A 14,740-nucleotide genomic window follows, 5' to 3' on the forward strand; every position below is an offset into this window, starting at 1 on the left:
AATCAATGCCATTACCTGTACCCGTGATGCAACTGTAATTGCCCCCATATGCCTCAACACCCCAAGGGGCCCGATGAGGAGGTACTGTAGGAAACACAAGGCTCAGAGGAACAGAGAGTTGAATTGGCCTCAACCAGGTAAAAACCTCTCAGAATACACAACCACCCCTCCTTTTCTCCTATAGCAAATGGGTGTGTAGCCAGAACAGGTCCATCATGACCAATGTTTCATGTAACTCATGTAGTCCTTTCTTTTCAGGGTCTTAACTGTACCTCATAAGAAAGCCACAAATTGTCCCTACCAATAACACCAGTCTCAGTGCCTAATTGATCAATAGCTGAATAGTCTAACATTAATTACCTGAATGGGATTTTTAACACAGTGGTGGCAGGTTCGGTCCAGGGGTGGTAGAGGAGTGTGTCTGGCCCTGGTTCATCTGGGACCTCTGGTTTTGGCAGCACCTTAATAGAAAACACACCCATCGTGTCTGTCCCGGTCCTTTGTAGTCCGAGGGTGTAAGTGCCTGCATCAGAGAGCTTAATAGTTTTGATGGTTAGCAAGATTTCATCACCTTTACAAAGTTCAACAGTGCTCCCAGGTTTTCCCATATCATGAAAAGCCTATCCACCTTTGTGGGATCCCCTATGCTATAAGGATACCCTCTCTTCCAATCCCAGAACTGTCCCAAGTCGGTTATCCTGTAATCCCCATACGGACACCCTCCTAATTTAATATAATTTCATTTATAATTTTCGTCCACTTGTTCTGTAGACATACATTCAGCATTCCACGGGTCAGAACCTGGAATCCGCTGGTACATCACCATCTATTTCCATCGATTTCTCCAGAGTCCTGGAAATAAGGCCTCATAGACAGCAGCCCCATAAAACTAAAACAGTCACACAGGTGAATGTAGCCCATAGTACAGTGATCATAATATTTTCCCCATTTTCTAAACATACTATCAAAACCCAATTAATCAGAGAAGTATCCACCCCAGATTTCTGTCAACCCGTGAGCCAGGGTGGTCAAACCAGCTGAGGCTTCGGGCACTGATTCGTCCGGAGCTGTGTTATTTGGGATGTCACCCACGATAAGACCGCTCAGACAAACAGCTTCCATGTGAAGCCCCACCCTTTCCCCGAGAACACATCACTTAGCAAGAGCCAGATACATCTTCACTTCTATGAACAAAAACAGGGGTGACAGGACAGGGAGGATTTTCTTCATTCGAGAGATGGCCCCCGGAATTCTGTTAATTCCAGTTCTCCTCTCGAACACTGTTTATTGTTCGATAGTGTCAGTGTGTCTTACCCTCCCACCGTGCGATATGAATCCGGGTAGCTCTTTCAGCTAGCTGCCACCAGGAGACCTTGGTATGGTCCCCCCAACAAGCCTCTGGGACTGGATTGAGTGACTTCACCTGCAGTTCACCTATAATGCATAAAATGCTGGACATACAGGCTTGGTTAACAAACAGTTTCTCATGTTTGATCTGATTCTATCTTTAACTTCTATGCCCATTTGTTAACTACATTTAAAAAAATATTAGTTTCTTATCCAATAGGCCCCATCCTATCCTAGACCACAATTTACCTATCCCCCTTTTGATACCTAGCTTTGCCCAGGTAACAACTTTACCTGCTCTAAATAATGACTTAGGTAAGATTAGTATATTATCCGTCTGTTCTGACATTATCATGTAGGAGCGCCCCTTTAATTTTCCACATGTCCAATTCTCCCTTTTGTCTCCACTCAGTGACTGTTATCTACACACTCCGTTATCCTTGCTCGTCCTGGCTCCCTTCTAAAACTTCTCCTCTCTGCTCTCCAACCGTCAAGGTCTCTGCAGTGCGGGGGAGGGCTCATCTGTCTGCCTTTTCCCATGTTTCCACATTTTAACTAAATGTCCCACTGTTTGGCTTTATCTAAACTCATGGATTTTTAGAAAAACATGTCTATGGTGGCAATTTCTAAAGTCTTTATATAGGTTAAGTAAACTCCACTATAATTAAGTTACCTTAAAAAATTAAATTTCAAAAAAACTTTAATTATTATTATTTTATTTTTTTTAAACAGTATTACCCATGACCACAAATGTATTATTCAAATGGCACCCCCTTGTGGCTGATCAGACCACCCGAGAGAGCCATGAAATCCGGTCACGGGTTACACCATCCCCCCACATTCGTGTTCCATACCATATTAGACATATTAAAGAACCCTTTATCCTTAAAATAAAATAAAAATTACTTGTGTAATTAAAACTCATAAAATAAAAAACTCATAAAGGTTCCATATGTGAGCGTGCCTCTTTAAAATATCATGTCTCTGGGAACATGGAAATCCCCTTAACCCAAACATTTACTACAAAAACAAAACCTAATAATTATGATAATCCCCTCAAACTCAAATAATTTGTCTCGATGTTTCATGTCTTATTCGTGTTTCTCCAAATTTTCTCCCAAAAATACTTCTTAAATACCCAGCCATTAGACAGACACACACAACTGTGATAAATGTGCACTGTCCCTTTAACATAAAAACCTCAGCCTGCAATCCACTCTGCGGGCCTTTCATAGTTCTCCATAATGAAAACAGATTCTAATGTTAGTATACCTTGACCTCCTGTTTAATTTCAATGATGTTATCTGAACAATCAAACCAAAATCAATACCCGGGAAGTACTTGTGTAAATGAATTAAAATAACTAAATAATTTGGTTAGAACACCACTCCCGTCTTACATCGACCACACCCTTCGCCCCGTACCTAGTGTACAGCTTATCTATTACTCAGTGGCTCAATTAATGTTTAACGTAAGTATGTTCAGATGTTGATTATGTAATTCTACAACATTAGTATAGTTCAAACCTCATAATATAAATCCGCAAAAAGAATTTTGCGTTAATAGAGTTTAACACTCTTTCCAACAGTCATGCACCCCCCTCAATATTCTATGATATAACTCTCATCAGCAAGCCTGCGACTTTTTCAACATTCTCACCGGTTCCAGCTCCAACTGAAACACCTCATGTACCACACTCGCTTTGTCCCCGACCTCATTCATATCGATATTAGTCCCCGACTGAATATCAAGCGTGTTTCATGCACAGGATTTGATTCTTACAAATCTTCATTTACGCCAGTAAGCAGACCAGTGGGAGACGCAATGGCCCCGCCTTCTGTTCATTCTCTGTTTGGTCCCTTGGTTCTTAAATACATGGCTTTTATTTCTTTCAACTTCCTTGTCTCTGGCCTCCTGCTACGTCCCTCTCAACTCACATTCCATTGTTTTCAGCTGGGCCCCTGTTGGCGGCCACCCCCCTAGATAACCTGCTTGTGTCCATCTTAACTTCAATCCCTCCCAAACTTTCTTTATAGGCGTCCATTGTTCCTGTCCCCCTGATCTATATTAAATTTTTTGTTCTAGGAACTCATTAAACCTCAGCTTTGGAGTATTGGGGTTCGCCATTGTGAATTTGCTTTAAACGTAATTTAATTTAATTCAATCGGAATTTAATCGTAGTTTTAATCGAAATTCTCTCCTTCTATCAGAATATAGTTAGCATATACTTCGCCCGACGTTGATTAATGCCCACGAGGTATTCGAAGAGACACTATTGCTCGTGCTCTGCCTTATCTCAGAGCTTCTCCTTCGTATATTCAGGTTGAGAAAAAACGCATGGGTTTGTATAGCATTATGGAGCGCACAACCAAGGGATCTATTCGACTATTTAGTCTCAATATTTACATATTATATTCAGATATTATTTCAATTATACATCAGTCATTTCATTCCTGATTATACATTTATACATGTACCTATTAACATAGGTACATACAATATAGAAGTTTCGGATTTATCCAATATCCCTTATTATAATTCTCTCTCTCTCCCTCTATCTAACCACCAACAATCTTAATGGAAACAATTACAACCACATTGCATTTTAACATAACATAACATAAACAGTTACAAATAGACAAAACAAGACAAAACAGCACGTTATATCTCTGACCCCTGAAAGCCGATCCTTATCAGTGAATTTCTATCAGACTGAGCCGTACCGGACCACAGGATAAAATTACAACTTATCCCCATCGGCGCCAGATTTGAAGAATAGTAATTAGCTATCCCCTACTGATCTCTATTCCTGATCCCTATCGAGCTGACCCCTATCAGAATTATTACACATGTCCGACCCCTATCGGTGAATCTCTATCAGACTGAGCCGTACCGGGTCACGGGATAAAATTACAATTTATCCCCTTCGGCGCCAGATTTGAAGAATAGTAATTAGCTATCCCCTACTGATCTCTATTCCCGACCCCTATCGGAACTAACACACATGTCCGACCCCTATCGGTGAATCTCTATCAGACTGAGCCGTACCGGGCCACAGGATAAAATTACAATTTATCCCCCTCGGTGCCAGATTTGAAGAATAGTAATTAGCTATCCCCTACTGATCTCTATTCCCGACCCCTATCGGAACTAACAAAGACAAAACAGTGATCACTCATCATTGAAAGCTAGCAGACTGTGCTGACCGGACTGATATCTCATCAATGATTTAAATCACACCGGCCGTCGCCGGTTCGTTACTACATATGTTCACATACACTGTTATTTCGACTCGTCAGCAAATTATAAATTTACACAAGAATTCATACTTACTCGGAAAAACTGATAAAAATTTGGACAGACTATTCGACAATATGCAAAGTTTGATTTAACAGGCTTTTGCTTACCTTATTTTTATATGGTGCACCTTGAAATCAGTTTTCCGAGTTGAGCAGAATTGTTGCCCTCCCCCGAAAGTCTTCACCCGTCTTTCTTATTTATTTAATGAATCGTCCTTTCCCCAACTCGCCTTCTCCACACCCAAATCAACTCACTTCGACTGGATCGTTAGTAAACCATCCTCTGCTACCATTTCTGTTAGTAATTGGATATGTAGACGGACGAGTCGGTCAAGGATCGATTCAGACAAGGTGGTAAATTGTATGACAAGCTACAGTTTATTCAGAGTGAAGATATCTAGAACAGCGTAATTACGGCTCTCCCGCTGGTTCGTACGGAAGCGCAGACGAAGAAGAGACCGTTACAATCAGTACACCACTATTATATAGGAAAGAATGTAGGTTGATTCTGGAAGATCGGATCTTTGGATTGGTTCATCTGGGGTGTAGTCTGTAGTCTTCCGCCATTGGCTCAGTTGTCTGTCCGTCATCGTAGAATCCTCTTCGGGCATTCAACGTTCAGCTACAACGGAGATCATGTGTGTGTGCGCTGGTTTTGGCCATTAGTGTAATGCGGGAGCTATCCTGTAGGGGACCCCACAGGCTCAACTCTGAGTTGTAGCCCTTTATCAACAATAGTTTGGTCACCTACATAAGAATTAGCATTTCTCTACACGTTCTTAGATTTGTAATAGTCTTCTTATGATAGCTATCCTGGTTGCTATTACATCTACAGACAATTACAAAATGCCATGAGACAGTTCAGGACAACATGAATATGAATATTCTGGTGTGTTCAAGGGTATTTTAGGCATTCTCATTTCCCTTCAGAAGCTGGGTCGTTCCACCAATTCGGTGCCTTCTGAGAAGTGTATCTTGGTCAAAAGATTATTCAGATTTCATCTCATTTTGACATTCTGTCAAAGAGCACATGTTCAACTTAATAAAACATGTGTTTTCTCATCTCAAGAGATTCAATAAAAAATGACTACAGTAAGTGCCTCTTAAGTTCCAAATAAAGTTACAGGGTTGAACATAACAGGGTTGAACATAACAGGGTTGACGATTTCATCTTAAATCCGCCGTTAATCCCCTTGTGTGTCACGCCCTGGCCTTAGTATTTTGTGTGTTCTTTATTATTTTGGTCAGGCCAGGGTGTGACATGGGTTATTTATGTGGTGTGTTTTATCTAGGTTTTTTTTGTAGGTTATGGGATTGTGTTTTAGTGAAGTAGTCTAAGTAAGTCTATGGTTGCCTGGAGTGGTTCTCAATCAGAGGCAGGTTTATCGTTGTCTCTGATTGGGAACCATATTTAGGCAGCCATGTTCTTTGAGTGTTTGGTGGGTGATTGTTCCTGTCTCTGTGTTTGTTGCACCAGATAGGGCTGTTTAGGGATTTTCACGTTTCTTGTTTTTTTGTATATTGTTCATTTATCATCTTCATTAAAGATGTATAAAGATAACCACGCTGCATTTTGGTCCTCCGATCCTTCTCACCTCTCCTCTTCAGATGAAGAGGATGACGACCGTGACAGAATCACCCACCACAACAGGACCAAGCGGCGTGGTGACAGGCAGCAGCAGCAGGAGCAGCAAAATCCAGGTTTCTGGACATGGGAGGAAATCTTGGACGGTAAAGGACCCTGGGCACAGCCAGGAGAATATCGTCGCCCCAAAGAAGAGCTGGAGGCGGTGACGGCGGAGAGGCGCTGGTATGAGGAGCCAGCACGGCGACGCAGATGGAAGCCCGAGAGTCAGCCCCAAAAATGTCTTGGGGGGGCGGCACACAGGGAGTATGGCGAAGCCAGGTAGGAGACCTGCGCCAACTTTCTGTGCTTACCGGGGGGCTAGAGAGACCGGGCAGGCACCGTGTTATGCTGTGGAGCGCACGGTGTCTCCAGTGCGGGTGCATAGCCCGGTGTGGTACATACCAGCTCCTCGTATCGGCCGGGCTAGAGTGGGCATCGAGCCAAGTGTCATGAAGCCGGCTCTACGCATCTGGTCTCCAGTGTGTCTCCTTGGGCCGGCTTACATGGAACCAGCCTTGCGCACGGTGTCCCCGGCTCGCCTGCATAGCCCAATGCGGGCTATTCCACCTCGCCGCACTGGCAGGGCGACCGGGAGCATTCAATTAGGTAAGGTTGTGCAGGCTCGGTGCTCAAGCGCTCCACTGCGCCTGCACGGTCCGGTCTATCCAGTACCACCTCCACGCACCAGCCCTCCGGTGGCAGCTCCCCGCCCCAGGCTTCCTGTGCGTGTGCCCGGCCCAGTACCACCAGTGCCAGCACCACGCACCAGGCCTACAGTGCGCTTCGCCTGTCCAGCGCTGCCAGAGCCTTCCTCCTCTCCAGCGCAGCTGGAGTCTCCCACCTGTCCAGCGCTGCCAGAGTCTCCCGCCTGTCCAGCGCTGCCAGAGCTGCCAGTCTGCAAGGAGCTGCCAGAGCTGCCAGTCTGCAAGGAGCCGCCAGAGCTGCCAGTCTGCAAGGAGCCGCCAGAGTCGCCAGTCTGCAAGGAGCCGCCAGAGCCGCCAGTCAGCATGGAGCAGCCAGAGCCGCCAGTCAGCCAGGATCCGCCAGATCCGCCAGTCTACCAGGATCCGCCAGTCTGCCAGGATCCGCCAGTCTACCAGGATCCGCCAGTCTGCCAGGATCCGCCAGAGCCGCCAGTCTGCCAGGATCCGCCAGAGCCGCCAGTCAGCCAGGATCTTCCAGAGCTGCCAGTCTGCAAGGAGCCGCCAGAGCTGCCAGTCTGCAAGGAGTCGCCAGAGCCGCCAGTCAGCATGGAGCAGCCAGAGCCGCCAGTCAGCCAGGATCCGCAAGATCCGCCAGTCTGCCAGGATCTGCCAGGCTACCAGGATCCGCCAGTCAGCCAGGATCTGCCAGAGCCGCCAGTCTGCCAGGATCCGCCAGAGCCGCCAGTCTGCCAGGATCCGCCAGAGCCGCCAGTCTGCCAGGATCCGCCAGGGCCGCCAGTCTGCCAGGATCCGCCAGAGCCGCCAGTCAGCCAGGATCTTCCAGAGCCGCCAGTCAGCCAGGATCCGCCAGTCAGTCAGGATCCGCCAGTCATCCAGGATCCGCCAGAGCCACGCTGCATTTTGGTCCTCCGATCCTTCTCGCCTCTCCTCTTCAGATGAAGAGGAGGACGACCATGACATTGTGATAAGGAGAATGGAAGGTTGTTGTGTGCAAAAGGGAGTTGCATTCGAAAGCAAGCTTCACAAAAATGTTTTAATTGTTAAAACATATCTAGCCTGTCTATCTATGGGTAACAGGGTTGATGTGTTATTCTCGTCCCGCTCAGTTTTCCAAAACACCAGAAAATTTGTAGAGTAGAACCAGCTCACCTGCTTTTACACGATGATTTAACTATTAGATATTCAACTAAGTTACATGTAATTGTTTTAAGAAGGAATTCTAAGACTCCTTAAAGCACCCCCCCCCCCCCCCAAAATGAAATAAATCACTTACAGCTGTTAGCCCATACAATCACATTGATTAACAGATTCACTACATAGAACAGATTGTTTCAAAAACAAATCTAAAGGACGTTTGTTCTGAAGTATCAGACCTACAGTATCAGTCCAAAGTTTGGACCCACCTACTCATTCAAGGTTTTTTCTTTATTTCTACTATTTTCTACATAGTATAATTATAGTGAAGACATCAAAACTATGAAAAAACACATATGGAATCATGAAGTAACCAAAAAAAGTGTTAAACAAATACACATATAGTTTATATTTGAGATTCTTCAAAGTAGCCACCCTTTGCCTTGATGACAGCATTGTACACACAGTTTTGATGTCTTCACTATTATTCTACAATGTAGAAATGTTACTTCCGTCGTTAGTTGAATGAGACCAAAGCGCAGCGTGGAAAGTGTTCATGATTTTTAATACTGAATGCCGACAAAACAACAAAATACAAAAGCTATGCAAAAACAATGCAAAAACAAGTTCCCACAAACACAAGTGGAAAAAAGGCTACCTAAGTATGATCCCCAGATTGGGATCCATACCTGGCCAACAAAGAATCAAAAAAACTAGAATGCCCAAATCACACCCGACCTAACCAAATAGAGAAATAAAAAGGCTCTCTAAGGTCAGGGCGTGACCTGTTATTCGTCGCTGCATGCACCGGACCGGGGACCGTCGCTGCATGCTCCGGACGGGGACCGTCGCTGCATGCTCCCGACCGGGGACCGTCGCTGCATGCTCCCGAACCGGGGACCGTCGCTGCATGCTCCCGACCGGGACCGTCGCTGCATGCTCCCGACCGGGGACCGTCACTGCATGTTCCGGACGGGGGACCGTCGCTGCATGCTCCTTTACCGGGGACCGTCGCTGGTGGCTCCGTAACGAGGACCGTCGCTGCATGCTCCGGACCGGGGACCGTCGCTGCATGCTCCGGACCGGGGACCGTCGCTGCATGCTCCGGACCGGGGACCGTCGCTGCATGCTCCGGACCGGGGACCGTCGCTGGAGGCTCCGGACCGGGGACCGTCGCTGGAGGCTCCGGACCGGGGACCGTCGCTGCATGCTCCGGACGGGGACCGTCGCTGCATGCTCCTGACCGGGGACCGTCGCTGCATGCTCCGGACCGGGGACCGTCGCTGCATGCTCCGGACCGGGGACCGTCGCTGCATGCTCCGGACCGGGGACCGTCGCTGCATGCTCTGGACTGCAGACCGTCGCTGGAGGCTCTGGACTGCAGACCGTCGCTGGAGGGTCTGGACTGCAGACCGTCTCAGGAGGCTCCGGACATTGGATCGTCACTGGAGGCTTCGTGCCAAGGATCGTCACTGGAGGCTTCGTGCCAAGGATCGTCACTGGAGACTTTGTGCCACGGATCGTCACAGGAGGCCTGGTGCGTAGAGCTGGCACAGGGCTTACTAGGCTGGGAAAACGCACAGGAGACCGGGTGCGTGGAGCTGGCACAGGGTATACTGGGCCGTGGAGACGCACCGGAGGTCTGGAGCGCAGAGCTGGCACAACCCACCCTGGCTGGATGCTCACTCTAGCCTGGCAATTGCGGGGCACTGGCACAGAACGCACTGGGCTGTGAAGGTGCACCGGAGACACAGTGTGCAGAGCCGGCGCAGGATTTCCTGGGCCGAAGAGACGCACTGGAGACCATTAGCGCTGAGCCGGCACAATCCGTCCAGGCTGAATGCCCACTCTAGCATGGCAAATGCGGGGAGCTGGCACAGAGCGCACCGGGCTGTGGGTGTGTACCGGAGACACAGTACGTGTAACCTCAAAGCCTACAGTGAGGCCAGCGTGTGCCTGAAGGGTCACACGCTCCTCAAAGTGACTGTCTTGCTCCAGACTCCAACCCCTCCAAACTCTTTCGTCCCTCTCCACTGCCAACCACTCCTCGCTCAAACGGTCCAAGAATTCTTCCTTGGTCTCGGACTCACCCTTCAGCACCGACGCCCACGTCATCTGCCCCCCCCCCAAAAAAAATGTTTGGGGTTGCCTCTTGGGTTTCCATTGTGTCCTCTCCTCCTGACCACGCTGCTTGGTCCGTTTGTGGTGGGATCTTCTGTTACGTTAGATGAATGAGACCAAAGCGCAGCGTGGAAAGGGTTCATGATTTTTAATACTGAAGGCTGACAAAACAACAAAATACAAAACCGAACGTAAAGTTCTGCATGGCTAGACAGCAACTATGCAAAAACAAGTGGAAAAAAGGATACCTAAGTATGATCCCCAATCAGAGACAACGATAGACAGCTGCCTCTGATTGGGAACCATCCCCGGCCAACAAAGAAATAAAACAACTAGAATGCCCACCCAAATCACACCCCGACCTAACCAAATAAAAAGGCTCTCTAAGGTCAGGGCGTGACAAGAAAATAGTAAAAATTAAGAAAAATCCTTGAATGAGTAGGTGTGTCCAAACCTTTGACTGGTGCTGTACATCTGAGAGATCAGGATTATTATATATATATTTTCACATGTATTTAACTCCTTATTTTTGGCACTAATCAGTGTCCATATATACTTCCATTCACGTTTAACTGGTACGGGGGACCTTCAGACGAGTCTTGTGAGACCTCTGGACTTCCTAGACCGTTCGGACGCTTCAGATGATTTGGTGAGAAGACACCACTCTAGCTCGGTCACCTTTCACAGCAGATGCAGAAGTGCGAAATAGGCAGATACGGTGGATTGAGACTCATCCAATGCAAAAAAACATATCTCTATCTTAAATAGATGGATGTTTATGGGGATTTTTGTATTGTGCTAATTAGATTTCCGTGGGGCGCAGACATTGACCTTAGAGGGCAAGCAGATTAATTTAATTCTTCATGTTATCTATATTAAAGGGCACTTCATTTACTATAACAGGCTTTTAAAATTCAATATTGCTACACTAAGGGAAGCAAAAGGCAGTCTTTGTGGAATGACCCAGCTGTCTGTCACACATCACTAAATTATGCTAATCTACGGTTTTCATTTACACTCAACTCAGCAAATACAGCAACAAGGTGTGGACAACAAAGCCAGGTGATGGTGCCTCCCACCAACGTAGTAAAGGGACAGGAGGTGACACTGACCTGTAGCAACACCTGTACTCTGAGTGACAACCCCAACCCCACCTACATCTGGTACAAGAATGGACATCGTCTAGATAAGCACATTTCCCAACAATATCGTATCCACATTTACTCTTCAGACATTTACTCCTGTGCTGTAAAAGGCCATGAGGATCTCCTCTCTCCTGCAGTGTGTGAGTCTGGATTCAGCTACAGTTTTAAAGTTGATTAGATTATTACTAAAGTTGCATTGTTCAGTCCTAAATCAGCTGATAAGAAAATATACTGAACAACAATATAAACGCAACATGTAAGTGTTGGTCTCATGTTTCATGAGTTATATACATTTATATTTTATTCATTTTAAATTAACCAGTCCAATACATCTTAAACACTTGAAATCGTCTCATTATCGTTTGAGGAATTGATCAGATACATTTACTTTCAGGTGTTCATGGTCTGAGCTGTTTGAATGTGACTTACACCAAGAGGATATCTGTGCCTTGAAGGGGTCAACAGTGGACATTACCTGCACGTATAGACATCCCAGCTGGCATAACGTCACAGAAGTATCCTGGTTCAACAAATGGGAGTCTGGAGTTACTGCAGATCTAAGCCAGGACCCAGAATATGCAGGTCGTGTGAAGTACCAACCAACTACAGACAAGAACTCCACCCTGAGAATCACAGACCTGAGAGAGAGTGACTCTGCTGAATATAAGTTTAGATTTACAACAACTGCGGTAAAATGGGGATACAGCTTCCCTGGAATAACTCTGATTGTCACAGGTAATACTGTCAGTATTATATTATAGTATTATACAGTATTACAGTATTATATCATCTAGTCTAAGTCATTCTCTCATTGGTGGAAATAATGATGATTGTGCTATTTTGTCTTCATTTCCCCCTTTTCAGACCTGCAGGTGAAGGAGACTCCTGGCACAGAGGAAGGGAAGGTGACACTGACCTGTAGCACCACCTGTACTCTAACTGACAACCCCACCTACATCTGGTACAAGAACGGACAACTTCTCACCAACCCAAACACCCAAGATAACTACCTCTACCTAGACCAATTCAGCAGTGGGGACGCAGGCAGCTACTCCTGTAGTGTTGTAGGCTACGAGAATCTCCGTTCTCCTGTTATGTTCTTTGGGGAGCCAAAGTCTTTGAAGAATGCAGTTGTAGGAATCATAGTGGTTATTCTAATTCTCATACTCTGTCTTTTTGGGTTCATGTGGTTCAGGTGAGTGAGATGAATTTATCCCTTTTCACATTCTGTGGTATAATCGATCAAAATATGTATATTGCTCAATTAATTGATTAATTATTTCACAAAACAGGAAGAAGGCGTCCAAATCCACCTCTGACACAAGAGACAGCAGAGACACAGCAGAGAACTTAGGACAGGTACGTTTTTTGGAGTCAGTTGACTGAGAACTGCAATCATCTGTGTATAGATGGACTCAATGACTGTGGTAATATCTTTCACCCCTCATGTTGTCTGTCTTCTCTCCCCATCAGAGAGACTCTAATCCAGTGTATGACAACATCTCAGGCATGACCATGGCCCCTATTGCAGCACAGAGAGCGATCACAGACGAGCAGGATGACATTACCTACGCCAGCATCCAACACAGAAACCAGGAAGTGCCTCTGGACTCCACCGTCCCACCGTCTCAACCCCAGAAACAGGACGAGGATTTCCAGTACGCTACTGTGAAATTCAACAGCCCCAGTGCTGCTCAATAGACATTGGGAGGGATTCAATCCAATCATAGGTTATAGACATTGGGAGGGATTCAATCCAATCATAGGTTATAGACATTGGGAGGGATTCAATCCAATCATAGGTTATAGACATTGGGAGGGATTCAATCCAATCATAGGTTATAGACATTGGGAGGGATTCAATCCAATCATAGGTTATAGACATTGGGAAGGATTCAATCCAATCATAGGTTATAGACATTGGGAGGGATTCAATCCAATCATAGGTTATAGACATTGGAAGGGATTCAATCCAATCATAGGTTATAGACATTGGGAGGGATTCAATCCAATCATAGGTTATAGACATTGGGAGGGATTCAATCCAATCATAGGTTATAGACATTGGGAGGGATTCAATCCAATCATAGGTTATAGACATTGGAGGGATTCAATAAAATCATAGGTTATAGACATTGGGAGGGATCCAATCCAATCATAGGTTATAGACATTGGGAGGGATTCAATCCAATCATAGGTTATAGACATTGGGAGGGATTCAATCCAATCATAGGTTATAGACATTGGGAGGGATTCAATCCAATCATAGGTTATAGACATTGGGAGGGATTCAATCCAATCATAGGTTATAGACATTGGGAGGGATTCAATCCAATCATAGGTTATAGACATTGGAAGGGATTCAATCCAATCATAGGTTATAGACATTGGAAGGGATTCAATCCAATCATAGGTTATAGACATTGGGAGGGATTCAATCCAATAATAGGTTATAGACATTGGGAGGGATTCAATCCAATCATAGGTTATAGACATTGGGAGGGATTCAATCCAATCATAGGTTATAGACATTGGGAGGGATTCAATCCAATCATAGGTTATAGACATTGTGGCTTTAAATGTAATTCTTTTTTTTTAAATGCTTTTGGAAATTGCTATATAATTCCTCAATTCGAATGTCTTTGATTTCGACTTGAACTATCTATTTAAATTAAAGTACGGGCCAAACTGTTCAGTCCATATTCTACTGTTCTATTATGGTCAGAAGGGATAAAAATGGTTCATTTTTTACAGTAACTTTGTTGTTGTCATATCTCAAACAGACAGTTTCAGCATTAAAGATTCCAGGTTTAAATAACACAATATAACCAACGTTATTCATGAGATCTTATAGTAAATGTACTATAAATCAGTGATTTAAACATCCCATCCATACACCACACTAAACCTACACATAGTCTGTGTCTGGAAAGGCATCCTATTCCCTAACTACTGTGACACTGCAGACACAGCTATCCTCTCTTTAACAGTTAGGAGCCAAATGAATGATGCCAGGAACTCTAAATGTAATTACAGTGGGGAGAACAAGTATTTGATACACTGCCGATTTTGCAGGTTTTCCTACTTACAAAGCATGTAGAGGTCTGTAATTTTTATCATAGGAACACTTCAACTGTGAGAGACGGAATCTAAAACAAAAATCCAGAAAATCACATTGTATGATTTTTAAGAAATTAATTTTCATTTTATTGCATGACATAAGTATTTGATACATCAGAAAAGCAGAACTTAATATTTGGTAGAGAAACCTTTGTTTGCAATTACAGAGATCATACGTTTCCTGTAGTTCTTGACCAGGTTTGCACACACTGCAGCAGGGATTTTGGCCCCACAAACCACGGACCCAGCTTCCGGCCCCAATAGATCAACCAGTCACGAACA

The 14,740-nt window shown here is 45.2% G+C and overlaps 1 protein-coding gene across 2 annotated transcripts; it reads left to right on the plus strand.

The window, feature by feature from the left end:
• Positions 1–11,489: 11,489 nt before the first annotated feature.
• On the plus strand, positions 11,490–14,095 carry LOC116358904 (sialic acid-binding Ig-like lectin 12). 2 transcript variants are annotated; one of them, XR_004206519.1, is made up of 6 exons: positions 11,490–11,594; positions 11,733–12,073; positions 12,203–12,533; positions 12,631–12,697; positions 12,812–13,859; positions 13,896–14,095. XR_004206519.1 is itself a non-coding variant. In XM_031811256.1 (5 exons), coding segments are annotated over exons 1-5 (969 nt in total). In that variant the 5' UTR covers positions 11,490–11,592; the 3' UTR covers positions 13,040–14,095. The 2 variants fall into 2 exon arrangements, 1 of the variants encoding a protein (XP_031667116.1); XM_031811256.1 differs by having other exon boundaries at positions 12,812–14,095.
• The last annotated feature ends 645 nt before the right edge of the window (positions 14,096–14,740 follow it).

The sequence above is a fragment of the Oncorhynchus kisutch genome, unplaced genomic scaffold (genome assembly GCF_002021735.2).
Source record: "Oncorhynchus kisutch isolate 150728-3 unplaced genomic scaffold, Okis_V2 Okis01b-Okis20b_hom, whole genome shotgun sequence".
NCBI classification, from domain to species: domain Eukaryota; kingdom Metazoa; phylum Chordata; class Actinopteri; order Salmoniformes; family Salmonidae; genus Oncorhynchus; species Oncorhynchus kisutch.